Source organism: Lepus europaeus, chromosome 4 (assembly GCF_033115175.1).
Source record: "Lepus europaeus isolate LE1 chromosome 4, mLepTim1.pri, whole genome shotgun sequence".
NCBI lineage: Eukaryota > Metazoa > Chordata > Mammalia > Lagomorpha > Leporidae > Lepus > Lepus europaeus.
The window spans coordinates 42,695,567-42,714,643 of record NC_084830.1 but is presented as its reverse complement, the minus strand read 5'-3'; the positions used below and the strand labels follow the sequence as shown (position 1 = coordinate 42,714,643).

General features: G+C 37.9%; 1 protein-coding gene across 2 annotated transcripts in view; it reads right to left on the bottom strand.

Annotated features, from left to right (window-relative positions):
• RNF19A (ring finger protein 19A, RBR E3 ubiquitin protein ligase) overlaps nucleotides 1–19,077 on the bottom strand; it is a 66,093-nt gene that overhangs the window by 7,770 nt on the left and 39,246 nt on the right. For both annotated transcript variants that reach the window (XM_062188178.1, XM_062188177.1), the window contains 5 exons: nucleotides 11,521–11,729; nucleotides 7,742–7,886; nucleotides 7,036–7,198; nucleotides 2,560–2,674; nucleotides 1,513–1,674 (listed from right to left, as the gene is read on the bottom strand). In XM_062188178.1, coding sequence (XP_062044162.1) covers nucleotides 1,513–1,674; nucleotides 2,560–2,674; nucleotides 7,036–7,198; nucleotides 7,742–7,886; nucleotides 11,521–11,729 — 794 coding nt within the window. The remainder of the gene's footprint in view (nucleotides 1–1,512; nucleotides 1,675–2,559; nucleotides 2,675–7,035; nucleotides 7,199–7,741; nucleotides 7,887–11,520; nucleotides 11,730–19,077) is intronic.

The window sequence follows — 19,077 nt, the reverse complement described above, 5'->3', positions numbered from 1 at the left end:
GAAGAAGTATTTCAAGAGAGAGAGAGAGAGAGAGCATCATCTATTACGTCAGGTATACTATTATAATATAGTTGAATGAGAAGCAGTCCACACAGAAGACTCATAGAATGAGAATTGCTTTAAATAGCACTCTGACCTCAGAATCAGCCCTTAAGGCATTCTGGTCTGGCTGAAAAGCCCATAAGATCATTTCAGACACAGAAAGCCAAGACACTGTGGCAAAAAATTGTCCTACATGAAGGACCTCTGAGAGCTCAGTGGGAAGAAGTGGCCATGAAAGAAGGATGTACTTTTCTCTGGAGGGAGGAGAGAACTTCCACTTTGCTTATGGCCTTGTCTAAATTCTGAAAGAGATTGTGGACTCAAAACGTTTTCACAGCCTTGGCAGCTTATGTCAAGAGCCTTGGGTGAACATTGATGTCATACATAACAGTGTTAATTGTTAAATCAACAACAGGAGTCACTGTGCACTAACTTCCCATGTAGGACCTCTGTCCTCAATGAGCTGTATTATGAGAATTGTAAAATTTGTTCCTAAACAGTTTCTCTGTGTGTGTATGTGCAAATTGTTGAAATCTTAACTTAGTATACAGTTGGTCTTCTGTGTATAAAGTTAACTAAAAATGAATCTTAATGGAGAATGGGACTGGAAATGAGGAGGAGGAGGATGAGGCAGGGTGGGAGTAGGGGTGGGATGGCAGGTATGGTGGGAAGAATCACTACATTCCTAAAGTTGTACTTACGATATTTATACTTGTTAAATAAAAGGTTTCATTGGGAGAAGAAAAAAAGCAAACGCACACACAAAGTGGGGAAAGAAAATACAGTTGAGAACTAAGAACTGACCACTGCATTTAAGAACATGGAGGCCACTGGTGACTGCTTTAGTGGAATGACAGAGATGAAATTCTGGAGTGGTAAGACAAAAATCTGATTGAAGTGAGTTCAAGAAAGAATAGGAGGTAAGAAAGTGAGCATTATTTTATACAACTGCCAGATTATTTCCTTATAAAAACAGGTTTCTTTTAATAAGAATTGCTAGAGTATAGAATGTACACATTTTTATAAAAGGTCTATTGGCTTATACTCCCATTGGAAGTCTTTTAGGGACTATTTTGCTAATTATCATTCTAACTCACATTTCTCTGCACTAAGTTGAGCTGAAGAACTTTTTAACTTATTAGCCAACTAGGTATCTTCTGTTATGAACTACATTTCTCTTCATATCCTTTTCTTACTGATTTGTAGTGTTTTAAGCAAACTTGCAGATGAAAAGTTTAGGATTTCTAAGATATTATTTTCCCTTTAGAGGTTAGGTACTCAGAATTTTCCCAATCTCTTTCATCCAAATACCCTTCCATGCCAATTCATTTCACTGATATGCTTCTGGGTGGACATGATTACACTAATAAGAGGAGGGCAATGCAAATTCTGACTTGTATGTTATTCTATGGCTTCCTCCCACTTGAGCTATCAATACATACATTTTCTTCCTTTGCTTAAAGGACTTACCTACAGCTGTGTTCGTTCCACCAACATTTATATCATTTTCGTCATCAAATTCAATCCTGACACCTTTTCCATTTCCTGCTGAGACTCCACAACCTCCACTTCGACAGAGAGAAATTGGAACAACACCATAGACATAAGCTAACATAATAGGAACACCAATACCTAAAAGAAAAATTAAATTACTTATTTTAAACCAAAAATTAAATCATAGAAACGAGTTTTTTTAATGTATTTTTTTAATTTAGTTTTTAAAATTTTATTTATTTATTTGAAAGGCAGAGTTACAGAGAAGCAGAGGCAGAGGCAGAGGCAGAGAGAGAGAGAGAGAGAGAGAGAGAAAGAGAGGTCTTCCATCTATTGGTTTACTCCCCTAATGGCCTCAATGCAAGAGCTGGGCCAATCCAAAGCCAGGAGCTTGGAACTTCCTCGGGATCACCCACATGGATGCAAGGGCCCATGGACTTGGGCCATCCTCTGCTGCTTTCCCAAGCACACTGGCAGGAAGCTGGATGGGAAGTGGAATATCCAAGACTTGAATTGGCATCCATATGGGATGCCGGTACTGCAGGTGCAGCTTTACCTGCTACGCCACAACAGCAGCCCCCAAAACATGACATATTAAAAGTGGGAGAGTTCTGAATATTTGGCTGGCACATTTGCCAAAACTGGATTTACTCACAGCTGATAAGTGACACAAATAAATTAAAGGCCCCCAACCCTTCAGGTGACATGCATGGGAGGGGCAGAGGAAAGGAGAAGAGCCAAAATTTTTTTCAAGTGCCAGGCCTCTGAACTATATTTTCTGGGTGGGAAAGGGGAGAGAAGGATTATCAACCACAGACAATTTACCAACTAACCTTAAAACTACGCTCCTGAGACATAAAATCAAAGCAGTTGCTGAATGATAGATTTTCTGTAGGGTTACCTTAAATAATTAAAAAAACAAACAAACAAACAAACAAAAAAAAACCACTCCTATGTGAACAGTGAAACATTTTTAAAAAAAATCATCCCACAAAACTTCAGTATTATTAAGCATGTCCTCACCTACAGTTACTGCAGCTACTACTGGAGACACAATCACAGACAATGTTACTCCACCTGCTATGGCCAAATTCCGTTTGTGCTTTGAAATATCCTTGCCTTCATATCGATTGTGAATCTTGAATTAAGCATCAAAATGGAAGAAAAGGATTATTAAAAAGAAAATACTTCACATATTTCATTTAGCTAATAAGCATTTGCTAGAAGTTTAAAGTGATTCCTTGCACAATTTCATAACTGAGTGTCCTAAATTCAAGGTAAATTTATTATTTGTTCTTATTATATTCTCTCAAATAATTGTTCCTTAATAATAACTTGCATACATAAGACAATGATTTAATAGATTTTACTTTTAAAACAGTCAAGTGAAATAGTTTTTATAATTTTATTCAATAGTAGTATAATCATAATCATTTATTCAACAATGAAGAAATTAAGATTATTCTCAAGATAGTCATGAGTTGGGTGTTTTGCTATAGGATGCTTTAAAAAAAGATTTATTTATTTATTCGAGAGGCAGAGGTACAGAGAGAGGAAGAGATATAGAGAGAGGTCTTCCGTCCACTGTTTCACTCCCCAAATGGCTACAATAGCTGGAGCTGGGCTGATCCAAAGCCAGGAGCTTCCAGGTCTCCGACATGGGTGCAGGGCCCCAAGCACTTGGACCATCTTCCACTGCTTTCCCAAGCCATAAGCAGAGAGATGGATTGGAAGAAGAGCAGCTGGGACATGAACTGGCGCCCATATGGGATGTCGGTGCCACAGGCGGAGGCTTAGCCACAGTGCTGGCCCCTCTTTGTTTTGTTTTGTTTTTAATGATTTTATTTACTTGAGAGACAGAGAGAGGTCTTCCATCTGCTCGTTCACTCCCCAAATGGCCACATTGGCCAGAGCTGGGCCAGGCTGAAGTCACGAGCCTCTCTTCTGGGACTGCCATGTTGGTGTGGGGGCCCAAGTACTTAAGCTGTCCTTTGCTGCTTTCCCAGGTGTGTTAGCAGGGAGCTAGATCAAAAATGGAATAGCTGGGACTCAAACCAGCACTCATATGGGATGCTGGTGTTGCAGGTGGTTGACTTAACCATAATGCTGGCCCCAATAATAGGCTATTTCTAAGAATGTTCTCATTCCACAAGTTTGTATCTCAGTAAGATGCCCCAAATGGTGAAAATTGGCTCAGGGCGGGGGCGGGGGGGGGGGGGGGGAGGGTTTCCATAACTTCTTAAAAAACTGACCTTAAATAGTAGTTCTAAGTATCACTAATAAAATTACTTCTTTTCTCAGATTTCTTTATAAGAAAATATTAACAAGCGTTTCAAAACCTCCAAGTTAAGGAGTAGAGAAGGAAAAAAAAGAAGAAAATATGTAATAGCTAGCAGAAGACAGAAGCTGTATGTACTTAGTATCTCTGTACAGTTATAGATGTTAATAAACTGGATTTATATCACCATGAAAGTAGCTGTGGGGTCATTATTGAACTCTGGGAAACACACTGGTACCTTAGTTCTCAGTTTGTAGGGACTAAAGCTAAAAAAGCATATCCCTCCTGCAGTATGTATGTATTTGAGAGGGAAGGAGGGAGGTGTGTAGAGGGGAGGGGGAGGGAGGAAGGGAGGGAAGGAGGGAGAGAGAGAGGGAGAGGGAGAGGGACAGGGAGAGAGGGAGAGCGAGCGCTTACAAGAGTGAGCAAAAATGCTCACTTGTTGGTTTACCCCTCCAAATGCCTGCAACAGCCAGAGCTGCGACAAGTTGAAGCCAACAGTTGGGAACTCAACCCAGGCACTTCTATTATATGGGTTGTGGGCACCCCAACCAGCAGCTTAACTGCTAGGCCGATTGCTCACCCCCTTCCCCTTCTTTTTCAAGAATATACAGGTAGTCTCTGAAACAAAATATTTGACTTATAAACAATACTACAGGTTAGGCATAATAAAACTATTATTCTGTGGTCATTTTGCAGGCTGTAAAGTACAGGGAGTCTTGTGGGATAAACAGTGAAAAGGCTGGGTGCGAGAAGGTGGGTGAGGACATATGGGACAAGAAACATTCCTGCCAGGGCTGCCCAGGATATCCTTAGTATCACAGCTAATTTCTGCTCCTCCCACTTCTATTCCTTGGAAACTTAGCACTGAAGTAGAGAAAAGCCAAGAGCCAAAGCTACAAACTAACAGAGTAAATCTGCAGAGGCAGGTTGCCAAGAAAAAGGAATATTCCAGAAATTCTGCATGCTCAAACACCAATGCTCAATTACAGAGGTCAAGTCATCCTTCCATTTCTGGCCCAACTTTCTGTTTTGCCACATTTTCTATTCTTTTATTGTAAATGAAGGCTCAGCTTTTGCATACTTTATTGAGTAACAGGTCTTCCTGTGGTGGTTTGGATCCCTAAACACCACAAAACATTGTTTCAATAGAAAACTAATTCATCAATTTGCAACCCTTTGAATATGTTTGAAAAAAAAAGACTTGTGACTATAATTAAACTTGAACAATGAAGTAATATCTCCTCTATAAATTATTTGTAGGTCTGTGCAGAGTAGTGTTTTTCCCTTCTACTTCTAAGTATCTGAATTGACAGTTCCAAAAACCTTGCTTTCAATAATTACAAGAAAAATTACCATCAGCTATTGTATGAGATTTTTAAAAGCTAAGGTTTACTTACTTAAAACCTTCTGAAATAAAAATTTGGCTTATAAATATCTAAATGTTTGTTGTCAGTTTCAAATTCATTTTTAAAAAATTTTGTTTTCCTGATTTTAACATTTGGCTGTTACATGGAAAAGGATCAACTTTATTCTGAGTTTGATTCCAGAAGTAAGAAACAGAATTAAAGAAAGCAAGCTAGAAGGAAATAGATTCTGAGTCAATGTAAGAATTTTCTAACAATTAACTGCCATTTGACAACAGAGTGGTTGTCAATTCTTCATGAATTGGTGATTTCCCAATGATTCAAGTGTTCAAATGCCTATACTGAAACTTATCAAGATCTGATATAAAAATTCAAATCCAAGTTTGGATTCAAATCCCAGTTCTTTTTGTATCACAGAACATAAATTATATGAGCTTTTCGACCAAAACAATTATTTATTTGAAAGGCAAAGACACACACATACACAACAACCCCTCCACCCCAAGCAAACAAGCACAAAAGTCAGCTCCCATTCATTGGATCCACTCCCTACCTGACTGCAATGACTGTCAGGTGCAGGAACTCAATCTGGGTATCCCACATAGGTGGCAGGGGTCCAGCCAGTTAAGCCAGCACTTGCTGCCTTTCAGGGTATGTATCAGCAAGGAAGCCGGCATCAAGAGCAGAGCTGGGACTTGAGCCCAGGCACTCTCATATGGGATATGGGTATCCCAACCAGCATCTTAATTGCTTTGCCCAATGCCCACCGCCACATAAAAGTTTTTCCAGACCTCAATATCCTAACAAATTAAAAACTAAAGTACCTAGTTTGCTGCATGGTTAAAATAAAGTCAAAATACATAAAACATCTGCAACGAAGTTTAGAGTTCAAAAAATTTAGTTCCCTTTCTGAAAACTGCTATCTTTGTTCTGCTAATGTACAAATTTGGGATTAGGTAATTCTATTAAATTTAGGTAGCAGCGACTTGTTAGTACTGCATACATTATCACAATAACACTTCAAAAATAATTATTTGCTTAGCTAATGAAGTATAATTCATCTACCATATGTCAGTGGTAGTCAATACTGTTTGTAATTTCATTGACCCATTAATAACCTGCAAAATCGCAAACTTACCAACAGCAGTAATCCAAAATTTAAAAAAAAAAAAGCTTTGAACTGAAGTGGAAATAATTCAAGAAGTGGTTACTTATCTTAATTTATCTGTTAATTTCTATTAAAAAGATCTCACAGAGGTAGGAGTGTGGCCTACCAGTTTAAGATAGCTGGGACACCTGCATCCCACTTTGGAACACCTGGAGTCCTGGCTTCTGAATTCCAGATTCCTGTTAAGGTACATCCCGGGAAGCAGCAGGTTACAGCTCAAGCAGTTGTGTCCCTGCCACTCATCAAGGAAACTTAGACTGAATCTTGGCTCCTGGCTCCAACCTGAGTCATTGTGGCCATCTGGTAAGTAAATAAGCAAATAGGAGCTCTGTGTCTCTGCCTCTCAAATAAATTAATCTTTTAAAAGATATAACAGATTTGTCTTTACAAGGATATACCCTTGAGAAAAATGTTATGCATCTTTCACTATTTTATACCCAAAGTTAGATGTTATTCTAATGGAAATGTACTAAAGTTTTCAGATTCAGATAATTCTGAAGCAAGTCTGCTTTTTTCATACATAAGCTTATCAAACACTGAAAATTTATTGCCTTATGAAAAAACAGTAACTAGTTCATATGGAAGAAACTAAAATAACCTTTGTCCAAAAACAAACAAATAAAAAAGCAAGGACACACCTGGAGATTTAGAGAAAAAAATTAACTAACAAGGAAGTATGCCTTTACCTTACGGCCTACATACACAGGAATGCCGATGATCATGGCGGGGATAGCAATACCAGCTATTAACGCAATTCCCACAGGAGCACCAACAAGTGTTCCCAGCTGCCACAGTATCTTCTTCTTTCGGCTCCAGGGTTTCTTTCCCCAAAAAGTACATCCTGAAGGACTAAAGGAAAAAGTTACATAAAGGAATTGCTGCAAACTTTCACAACAAATTACCACATTAAAACAGTAACTAGAAAAATGTTTTATTCCCTTTGAGTTCTGAGTTCAATAAAAGCTAAAAATTAAATTAAGACCCACTATAAATTATATTAACAGAATATTGGTAAGTGGGACTCAGGTTAAAAATTTACGCCTTCTCATCTTTACCTTCAAAACTTTAAGTCACTTTTTAAAAAGTAAACTTATGAAAATATGTTTATTTTACCCCTGTTGTAGGCATACAATTATCTGATTATATCAGAAAGATACTTTGTGGCCTAAATTCGAGAATTTTAAAGAAAATTAAATACTATCATTCAAGTTTAACAAAAAATAGGAAACTGGAAAGCTCCATTTCCTATTTCTGACTAGTTATTGATTCCAAATGACTAGTGTAATAATTTGATTTAAGTTTACCTCACTAGAGTAAAACCAACCCATTTCAGTTTCTTATAAATCCCAAATTGTAAAATTTACTTATAAACAGCTCCTTCTATAAGCTTACCTTAGATAATGTAAATCTGAGATTTCTTTCATACATAACCAACAAAACTCACAACCACAGACAGCACAAGTCATGTGATTGCAGCTCCCATCATTCATTTTTATTATATAAGCAGCGCATCGTGGACATGGCTTTATATCATCAGCTATTAAGAACAGAGAAGAACATGTTAAGTATATAAAATTGGTCTAAAAATAATTTCTAGATTATCAACTGCAGCACTAACAAAAAACCTTAACATACTTGTATGTACTATATTAATTGACAACTTTATCCTGCTGCTTTAATATTATAGCAATTTTTTCCCTTCTGAGAGAGGGAACATAATTTTAAAGTTTCGAGTTGTAAACATTTTTCAAACACATTAGCAAAACAATGAGAACAAAGAAATGACAAAAAATAAGAAAAAGAAAGAATTAAGGATAGTAGGAGGTAAACTGTGAACTATACAAAGTTTGCCTTTGTCCTGACCCCACAGCTATCTTCTCTGAGTGGTACTTCCTGTTCTAGAACTTTTCTAACTAGCTTCACTTAACTCAAATGTGGGTAAATATTCTGTAAATTATTTTTTCAGTGAATGAGCACTAGCAGGAAGCGACAGATACATGAAGCACTGAGTTCACTTCTCTCTTCTAACATCAGGCACATGCACTGTAAAATAGCAGTACAGGTGTCTTGAGAAAAGCAGCCCCCTTCCCGTATTTTTTCTTTTATGGTAGATGGACCGTGCAAAGAATCAGAATCCAGAATAAAAGGGAGAAGATACTAAGATTAAGGAAGGGGTACATGGTTCTAACTCTACAAATCATAGAACACAATTCAGAGTAAATGCAACCAACTGTCAGTTATACTTATGACTGCTGTAATTAGCTCTTTGTCCTCTTATTAACTCATTCATTCAAATGTTGTTGGTGTATGCTCCTTCTATATAATATGGTTACAATGCACAATGGTGCCACATTAGAACCAAATGGTACATCATGTTAGGAATCTGACAAAATAACAGTTACTTCAGATCATTCAAGTATTTGAATTTTGGCATCTATTCAAATAACAATCTGCAATTATTTTCCTGTTAATATTAGATAGCAGTATTTTCTGACAACTATAGTTTATAAAAGATATTTTTAGTGCAAACCAATGAATTTAAGTATGTGTTTCATTTTCTTACACTATAAGCATTAAGCTATATTTTATTCTCCTTTCTGTAAGTTTCATGGTCAAATTTTACCTGTGCTTTATTAGTGAATTCAGGTTTCCTTAGTTGTTCTTCTAGGGCCAAAGCTTTTTTTTTTGTTTTAAACTTAAGAACTGGTCAATGCTCACAATAAGTGTTTTAAAGATTCGAGCAATTCTGAGCAAACTGATAACTCTATGCAGCCAGGCCAAGACAAATGTTACTAGAATATAAAAATTGAAAATATCCATAAGTCATGTTTTAAATGATTCGAAGAACATCAAGTGTGCATTAAAATTTTTTTAAACACTCAGACGTGAAAAGAAAAAAAAACTGCTGGCTTTAACATCTGATCTACCGTTTAGTTCATCAAACTACACACATAATCCTATCCACCTAAGCTGCATATTAATTGATAAACTTCCTCACTCAAGAATATATTCAAGTATCAGATGATCTCTAGTTGGGATGAAGAGATTACAAGCTTTGATTCTGATTAGTGGAATGTTTGGAATTTAACGGCATCATTCTCATTTATTCTTACAGTTCTAAAATCACAAAGCTGCTTCTCAATATGCCAAGGTAGTATGTTATAAAATTAACACAAGTGAGGTATTTTTGATAGGTCTCTTTATGTATCTGCACCCATGTTTTCATTCTCTGTATAGATATTTATCTATGAAAGGCTGTTTTATTTGCTTTGTGTCTTTCCTCAAATCAGCGAATCAGAAAAAAACCCACAAAACTTACTGTGTATATTGTGTATTTTTCACAAAATATTCTCATAATGAAAAAATCTTGAAGAAAATTGCTTTACTGATTAGATGGTCAACTGACCTCACTCCCATTTCCCAAGCATCAATTAAAACAGTTCCTTAATATTAACAAAAAGCTTCCCATTCTCATTTAAAGTGCTTAAACTTTATCTTTCTTGATTACTGTATTTCTGTTTGCTGTTAAAATAGAGGCCACTGTCACATTAAGAAAAAAACAGGTTACAAAACACTACGTTCTCTTAGGATGGCTGTAGCAAGGGATAGAAGTGAGGTAGGGAACCATTTAAATACCACATTTTTATAAAAGAAACTAACAACAAATGAAAAGTAAGTGGTTCACTTAAAATGTCACTACAAATGCGTAAATTCCCTAGTGGTCTCATGAATGCAATAGTAACTGTTTAAAGACAAATATTAAAAATTAGTTAATGCACCTTATAATCATAAGCATATACTTTTTCATACGTAAGTGTGTCAAACACTGAAAATTTATTGTTTTATGAAAAAAAACCAGTAACTGGTTTATACAGAAGAAACAAAAATAACCTTTGTCTAAAACCAAAAAGGGATATACCTGAAGATTTAGAAAAAAAAAAAAAAAGAAGTGTCTAGTTAGATTTAACTAATTATTCCTATATCAATGAATTTAAAATGCACCCAATTTTTCAATGTATCATAACAACAAACAAAAAAATGAGAATATCTGGAATAACAGTAATTTAACAAAATAATTTTAGATAGCTCATTTTCCCTTTTCTCTTTCTATATGTCTGTGCGAAGTCAAGTTCAAAATTTTAATTTTTTTATTTTATTTTATTTTTATTTTTTTATTTTTTTATTTGCTTCTGTAACCATACTACGAATTACTAATACAATCTCTGAGCTCCACCTAAATCTTCAGGAGAGGAAACAGAAACAAGTCAATCAGAGAATATGAATGAAAATCCACGTACATAATATAAAGTATTAAATATTGAATTTTCCGTTATAGTAAGATTATTTTTAATAACATAAAATACATAAATATCTTAATACACTGCTAAGAATGTAAATTATGTTCTCAATAACTTGTTTTTCCCAAATTTTTACATTATAGTCAATGAGAAAAAACTTTTCTAAAAAGTACTGAAATTCTAATAAATAAAAATTGTCAACACAAAATACTAATTTTTAAAATTTTATTCAAAGAACATTAGAATATCCAGATCTTTTAATTTCTGAGTTTATGAGATGTATACATGGCTTATTTATAGACAGTGCAGAAAAATTTAAAAATTCCTGGCCAAAGACACCTTAACGCTTAGAGTCCTTCTTATAAAGGTATTACTTTTATATGCTTGATCCTAGGATTGAATGAGACATCTATAAGCAAAAAAATGTATGTCACAAAATATTTAAGTGAAAAAGATTCCAAGAATAAACACCACTGAAATCTAATTTTTAAATTTTGTGATACTTACATAGTAAAGAATAAGGTGACATTTACTCAAAATTTTCATTTTATTAGAAAATATTTCCTATGTTTTACATAAAATACATTTATAAACAACAATTTCAGATCATCTTTTGCCATCAGTTATGTAATCATCATGACACTTCCTTTCTATGGACAATAAAATCTTTCCAATCTCAAAATCACTGTTGTCCACATGAAAGAATGAGAATTCTTCTGGGACACAAATAACTCAACATAAAACACTTTTGAAAAGTGTAGTGAGAACTAGACAATAACAGGAACTGAATAATACTCTACTTTTTAAAGTTAAAGTATCTATTATCCAATGTTGGAGTCAAATAGTGTATTAGAGTAAATCAGACTTAAATACCTGCTGCTCCAGACTCTTGACTATAACTAATAGATGAAGAACGTATAGTTCTCAAACGTAAACTCTGGGCTCTCTCTTGTCGAGCAGCATCACAGGTCTGGTTGGGGTGCCAAATCTGTTTACAGTGGTAGCAAAACTCTGTTCCACAGCCTTCTCGCCCACAAGTTAATTTTGGACAGCTGGCACATCCAAATGCTATCACAGCATATCTTGAAAGAACAAGAAAAATGATTTTAAAATGTTACATAAAACAAGAGATAGTCATCAATTTAAAAAATTATCCAATTAAAACATCATTCCTTCTATTTATGCATTAGCAAATAGTCATAAACCCTAACACTATCTCACCAATATAAAAATGAGGGGAAAATAAACAGTTCACAAATGAAGACAAATAGTTAAATACATCTTTTAAAAGTTAATTTTAACCTAAATTTTAAGCAGAATAACAAAGTGTATTGAGCCTAATCGCCACTTTATAAAACTGTATTAAATCAGAATTATGCACATGGAGGAAAAGACTAGAAGTAAATTCACCAAATCGTAAATGATTTTCTTGGTAATGGGTTTTCATTTTCTCCTTTATGTATTTATACAGTCACAATTTTTAAAATTCATTTTGGTTAAGGTTTATTTACTTATTAGAAAGTCAAAGTTACAGTGAGAGAAAGGGAAAGAGAGTTCTTCCATCTGCGAGTTTACTCCTCTGATGGCCACAACAGCCAAGTCTGGGCCAGGCCAAAGCTAGGAGCCAGGAGCTTTATTCTGGTCTCCCATGTGGGTGGCAAGGCCTAAGCATTTGGGCCATCTTCTGCATTTCCCAGGACACTAGAAGGGAGCTAGACCAGAAGTAGAGCACCTGTGACATGAACTGTCACTCATATGGGATTGCTGGTGTTGTAGGCAGCAGCTTTACCTGCTGTGCCACAAGGCTGGCCTTGTACATCTGTACAATTACTTATTACTTTTGAAGTAAGAAAAATTAAAGAAAAAGAGCACCTGTTTAATAAATGTAACGGCTGAATAAACTACATCTATGTTAAGGGCACACTGTGTCAATTTACTATTTTGTGATAAAAATGGTCTTTGATGCCATTCTCCTCCCAAACAGTACACAAAACTAAATTTCTCAATCAAGAATTCTGGGGTTTTAGCTTCATATAAAAGAATGACTGAGAACAGATTTATGATTGATCTTAATATCTATTCCCTAAGTTAGTATTTTTGGCACTTTAAGAATTTCTGACTTGGCCGGCGCCGTGGCTCAACAGGCTAATCCTCCGCCTAGTGGCGCCGGCACACCGGGTTCTAGTCCCGGTTGGGGCGCCGGATTCTGTCCCGGTTGCCACTCTTCCAGGCCAGCTCTCTGCTGTGGCCCAGGAGTGCAATGGAGGATGGCCCAAATGGTTGGGTCCTGCACCCCATGGGAGACCAGGAGAAGCACCTGGCTCCTGCCTTCGGAACAGCGCGGTGCACCGGCCGCAGTGCACCAGCCGCGGCGGCCATTGGAGGGTGAACCAATGGCAAAAGGAAGACCTTTCTCTCTGCCTCTCTCTCTCACTAGCCACTCTGCCTGTCAAAAAGTAAAAAAAAAAAAAAAAAAAAAAAGAATTTCTGACTTAAAAATCTGGGAACTGTTGGGCATTTATCCCAGAGAAATGCAAAATTATGTTTATATAAAAACCTGTAGAGGAATGTTCACAGCAACTTTTTTTGTAACAGTCAAAAACTGGACAGACCTAAGATGTCCTTCAATAGGTAAAATGTAAAATAAATTAAGGCATATGTATATGTATATATATATATGTATATATACACACACACACGCACACACACACCATGGAATACTACTTATAACAACAAAAAGAAACTGATACAGCAGGTACGATGGGAAGAATCACTATGTTCTTAAAGTTGTAATTATGAAATATATGAAGTTTGTATTCCTTAAAAAATTTTTAAAAAAAGATTTAAAAAAATGATACAGACAACAACTTGAATGAATCTTTGGTGAAAAAAAAATTTTTTTTAAGATTTATTTATTTACTTGAAAGTCAGAGTTACACAGAGATAGAATGAGAGGCAGAGAGAGAAAGAGAGAGAGAGAGAGAGAGAGAGAGAGGGAGAGGTCTTCCAACCACTGGTTCACTCCCCAACTGGCTGCAATGGCTGGAGCTGTGCTGATCTTCTGAAGCCAGGAGGTTCTTCTGGGTGTCCCATGCGGGTATAGGGGCCCAAGGACTTGGATCATCTTCTACTGCTTTCCCAGGCCATAGCAGAGAGCTGGGTTGGAAGTGGAGCAGCAGGACTCAAACCGGCGCCCATATGGGATGCCAGCACTGCAGGCGGCAGCCTTACCCACTATGCCACAGTGCTGGCCCCAAAGAATCTTAAAAAAGCTACATGCTATATATTTCCATGTATATAACATTTTTGACATGACAGAACTTTAGAAAAGCTGAACAGATTAGCAGCAGTCAGGGCTTGGGGTGGGAGGCAGATGTAGTAGACAGGGCAGTGATGGAACCGTTCTGTATCGTAACTGCGGTGGTGGTGAATCTATAAACCAGTGTGGGATAAAATGCCAAACACACACATGTACAATGAAATAAATACAAGTAAACTTGGGGAAATGTGGGCAAGATTAGTAAATCCTATCTATGCCAATATCCTGTTTGTGATAGTGTTCTACAGTTTTGCAAAGTGCTACCACAGAGCCAAAGACTGAAGATTACACAAGATCTTTCTGTACTGATATTCTTACAACAGAATGTGCATCTACACTTAAAATTAAAAATTTCTAGAGGTTTTTGGTTCTGTTTGAAAACAGCAACAAACAAGTTTTATCCAGGTATAAAAGGCTTTTGTAAATATTAAATACTTCCTGTTGCCTGGAAATTTACGGGAGTTTTTGGGTCTCTTTGTGTTACTGGCAGTAATTATAACTGAGATTTAATCAAGTTGAGATAATTAGATATATGCAAGATGACCCACAATGCAAGATTTTAAGGATCAAGGTGCTCCTCCATTTTGGACCTTTTGCTCCTTCAGCATCTCACCTTTTAAACTTTCTTTCTTTTTTTTTTTTTTGACAGACAGAGTGGATAGTGAGAGAGAGAGACAGAGAGAAAGGTCTTCCTTTTTGCCGTTGGTTCACCCTCCAATGGCCGCTGCGGCCGGTGCATTGTGCTGATCCGAAGGCAGGAGCCAGGAGCTTCTCCTGGTCTCCCATGGGGTGCAGGGCCCAAGCACTTGGGCCATCCTCCACTGCCTTCCCGGGCCATAGCAGAGAGCTGGCCTGGAAGAGGGGCAACCGGGATAGAATCCGGCGCCCCAACCGGGACTAGAACCCGGTGTGCCGGCGCCACAAGGCAGAAGATTAGCCTGTTAAGCCATGGCACCGGCTAAACTTTCTATCTTAAATTTCACTTTGACAGACCAATGCTCTAATCACCATTGTCTATCATAGGTATGTTTACACAGGACTGAATTAAAGGCTATTTAAATCAATATGGGGGTAATTTAGCGCAGACTCGTTTCACTGAGCTTTAAGATTTTCTACAGTTTATTTATTGCAGTCCCATTTTCTGTCAGGATCCAAAGGATTTATGCTCCAAAGTCAAGTCTCTATAGCACTATACTATAGTAGTACCATCAGTGAAAAGAAAAAGGCTTTTCTAAATCTCTTCTCTCACCTAGCTTTTACTGAAGGAACAATGAAGGGAAGAGGGGAAGAATGGGGAAATCTATGTTTATTCAGGGAACAATGTCAAGAACAACTATTTTTAAATTCATCACAACTTACAAAGGCAAAAGAGAGGTTTCAGCTAGCTGGTCCGAATTCTTTTACCACTTACTACCTGTGAAAATTGAATGTAAATTGCCTCATCTTGCTAAAACTAAGTTTTCCTTATTAAAAACAAAACAAAACAAAACAGGGAATCATTCAAGTTCACTTAGCCTCAATATTCAGCTAAAATTATCTTCACCTTTGGTCCTGGCCTTCGGAAGGCCACAGAAGCAAATGACTGCTTCAATGACATTCTAGTATTTGTGCTTGACGAATGCCCATGTGATCCCAAAGTTACTCTGATTTATATACCAGTAACATAAATGTTAGTTGGATTGAATATGAATATCTGAATATTTATTTTAATAAATATTTGTAGGCTTTCTAGGTATAATGTGGGTAGAAATCTTTCATATGGTGATATTTTACTGAATAACTAGAGTAAGTAAACATGCTGCAAGAATAAAATGCTTGGGGCCGGTGCTGTGGCGCAGCGGGTTAAAGCCCTGGCCTGAAGTGCCGGCATCCCATGTGGATGCTGGTTCTGGTCCCAGCTGCTCCTCTTCTGATCCAGCTCTCTTCTGTGGCCTGGGTCATTGGGCCCCTGCACCCATGTGGGAGACCGGGAGGAGGCTCCAGGCTCCAGGCTTTGGATTGGCACAGTTCTGGCCTTTGCGACCATCTGGGGAGTGAACTGGCGGATGGAAGACCTCTCTCTGTGTCTCTACATCTCTCTGTAACTGTCTTTAAAAAAAAAAAAAAAAAAAAAGGCGCTGTGGCTTAACAGGCTAATCCTCCGCCTTGCGGCGCCGGCACACTGGGTTCTAGTCCCGGTTGGGGCGCTGGATTCTATCCCGGTTGCCCCTCTTCCAGGCCAGCTCTCTGCTATGGCCAGGGAAGGCAGTGGAGGATGGCCCAAGTGCTTGGGCCCTGTACCCGCGTGGGAGACCAGGAGAAGCGCCTGGCTCCTGGCTTGGGATCAGCACGATGCGCTGGCTGCAGCGGCCATTGGAGGGTGAACTAGCGGCAAAAAGTAAGACCTTTCTCTCTTGTCTCTCTCTCACTATCCACTCTGCCTGTCAAAAAAAAAGAAGAAGAAAATGCTGTAATCTTTGGTGAGGGTTGTGAAAGCCAAACTTAGGTGCAATTCCAACTTTTAAAAAATTAAATATGGAAACAGATTTACACAAAGTTAACATGAACACACAGTGCTTTAACTAGACAAGTTTAGAAAGAAAATATCCTTTCTGAGCTGGTTCACTCCCAAATGCTTACAATAGCTGGGGTAGGTCCAGACCAGAGCTAGGAACCAGGAACTCAATACAGGTCTCCCACATGGGTGGCAGAAATCCAACTAACGAGCTACACCACATGCTACCCCAGAGTGTACATTAGCAGGAGGCTGCACCTGGAAGTGAAGGTGGCAGTTGAACACAGGTACTTCGAAACAGAATGTGGGAGTCCAAAGTAGTCTCTCAATCACTAGGCCAAATGCCCACCCCTTCTTATGATTTTGAGTCTAGAGACTTAAGTTTGTTGAAAAATACTGCTTACAAATAGTAAGACTTTTAAGATTTACCTAAATTTTGCATCCTGAATATAGTTTTCCTCCTAAAAACTACTATAAAATTTTATTCTGAATCATGGGCCTGCTAGGCATAAAAGTAATAAAATTAAAGTGAATATATGTGAAGAATTTTTTCAATACTCAGTATAATTATCAGGTGCAAAGTAACAGCAGACAGCATAGGGAAATTACCAATCCTACACTGATGTCAAATATTTAATTGCTAAATTAAAAACAATTTTTGTGGGGCCAGCACTGTGGCATAGCAGGTAAAGCCACTGCCTGCAGTGCTGGCTTCCCACACGGGCACTGGTTTGAGTCCCAGCTGTTCCACTTCCAGTCCAGCTCTCTGCTATGGCCTGGGGAAGCAGTAGAGGGTGGCCCAAGTGCTTGAGCCCCTTCACCCACATGGGAGACCTGGAAGAAGCTCCTGGCTCCTGGCTTCGGATCAGTGCAGCTCCAGCCGTTGTGGCCATCTGGGAAGTGAACCAGCAGATGGAAGACCTCTCTCACTTTCTGACTCTGCCTCTCTGTAACTCTGCCTTTCAGATAAATAAATCTTAAAGCAAAAATTTTCTGGATAAACTTAATGCTTGTATCCCAAAATTTCATCATATCATGATGGTGATATTTGACATGGCCTTGGAAGAATACTGACTTAACATCTGGCCACTTAGCACTAGATCAAAATGTGAGTTTGGTTTATCTTAAAACTGAGGATATAACAATGACAAGAGTTGTGAGATTTAAATATGACAATACATATACACCCATTTGAGGGTGGGAAGGAGACAAAGAGGGCTGGGAGAGAGATGAAAGGCAGACAGAATTGAAGTTCATGACAGATCAGATGTTTGAGATCAAGTACATCAAACTTGTTTTATGCTACTTTATAATATTTGTTTTTTATTTGACAGGCAGAGCTAGAGAAAGGGGAGGAGGGCAAGATAGTCTACCTGTTGCTTTGCTCCCCAAATGGCCTCAATGGCCAGGGCTGAGCCAGGTCAAAGCTAGGAACCAGGAGCTTCTTCTGCGTTTCCCACAAGGGTGAAAGGGATTCAAGCACTTGGGCCATCTTGTGCAGTTTACCTAGGTGCGTTGGCAGGAAGGTGGATCAAAAGTGAAGCAGCCATTTTTTGAACTGGCGCCCATATTGGATGCTAGCCCACAGACGATACACTACAATGAAGTATTTTTTTTAATGGAAGAGCTAAAATGTCCTTTCTCAAAATTAATCATTTAAGTCTAGCAAATCTATGTGAAATCCAAATAGAATGATCAATATTATTATCTTGATAATCAATGTTATTTTGATCAGTATTGACCACAGGTGGGTATGTGGCCTAGCTTAAGGTTAAAATGCCAGTCAAGACACCCACATCCCGTATCAGCATGCTTGGGTTTGAGTCCCTGGTCAGCTCCCCGATTCCAGCTTCCTGCTAATGTGTACCCTGCCTGGTAGGAAGCAGATGATGGCTCAAGTTCTTGGTTTCCTGCGACCCAAGTGGGAGACCCAGATGGAGTTCCAGGTTCCTGGTTTGAGGCTGGCTGGGTCCTGGCATTTGTGTGCATTTGGTGAGTGAACCAGTGAATAGAAGCTCTATCTTTCTGCTTCTCAAATAAATACTTTAAAATACTGAGCAAATGTTTTCATAAATTTGTATTTTGATGACTAAAACAGGTAGTTTATCTAGATTTTTCTTATGCTGATAATTATTGTATGCTCACTATGTGTTTCATGTTCACAGGGAGTCAATCCTAACAGTTACTGTAATAGGTACACTCTGTAATATGTCGAAGAACTAGATGTACATAAGCATTCACACTGTGAAAACAAAATGCTTGAGTCTCTTGAAGATGATGTTCAGTGTGTGGGAGCCAAATTCATTTTCCATTGGAAAATAACTCTCAAATTGTAATGGGAGAAAATGGCAAAAACTAAATTAATGTAACACATCTGCTTTACAGAAAACTTCAAGAGTCTGTACAGTAGGCAACATTTGGAAAAAGAACAGGCTCAGCAGGACATACAAGTGAATAATACTGGTTAACTAAACATCTCTGGCTTAAACAGCACTCAAATCTTGCTTTAGTAAATTTTCTTCGATGACCCTTTACTTAACTCAGATCTTACTTTCCTTAAAACCTCCCTACTTAGCAAGAGTGGAGAGAAAGGATGGGACTGAAGTAGGGCAGTCTT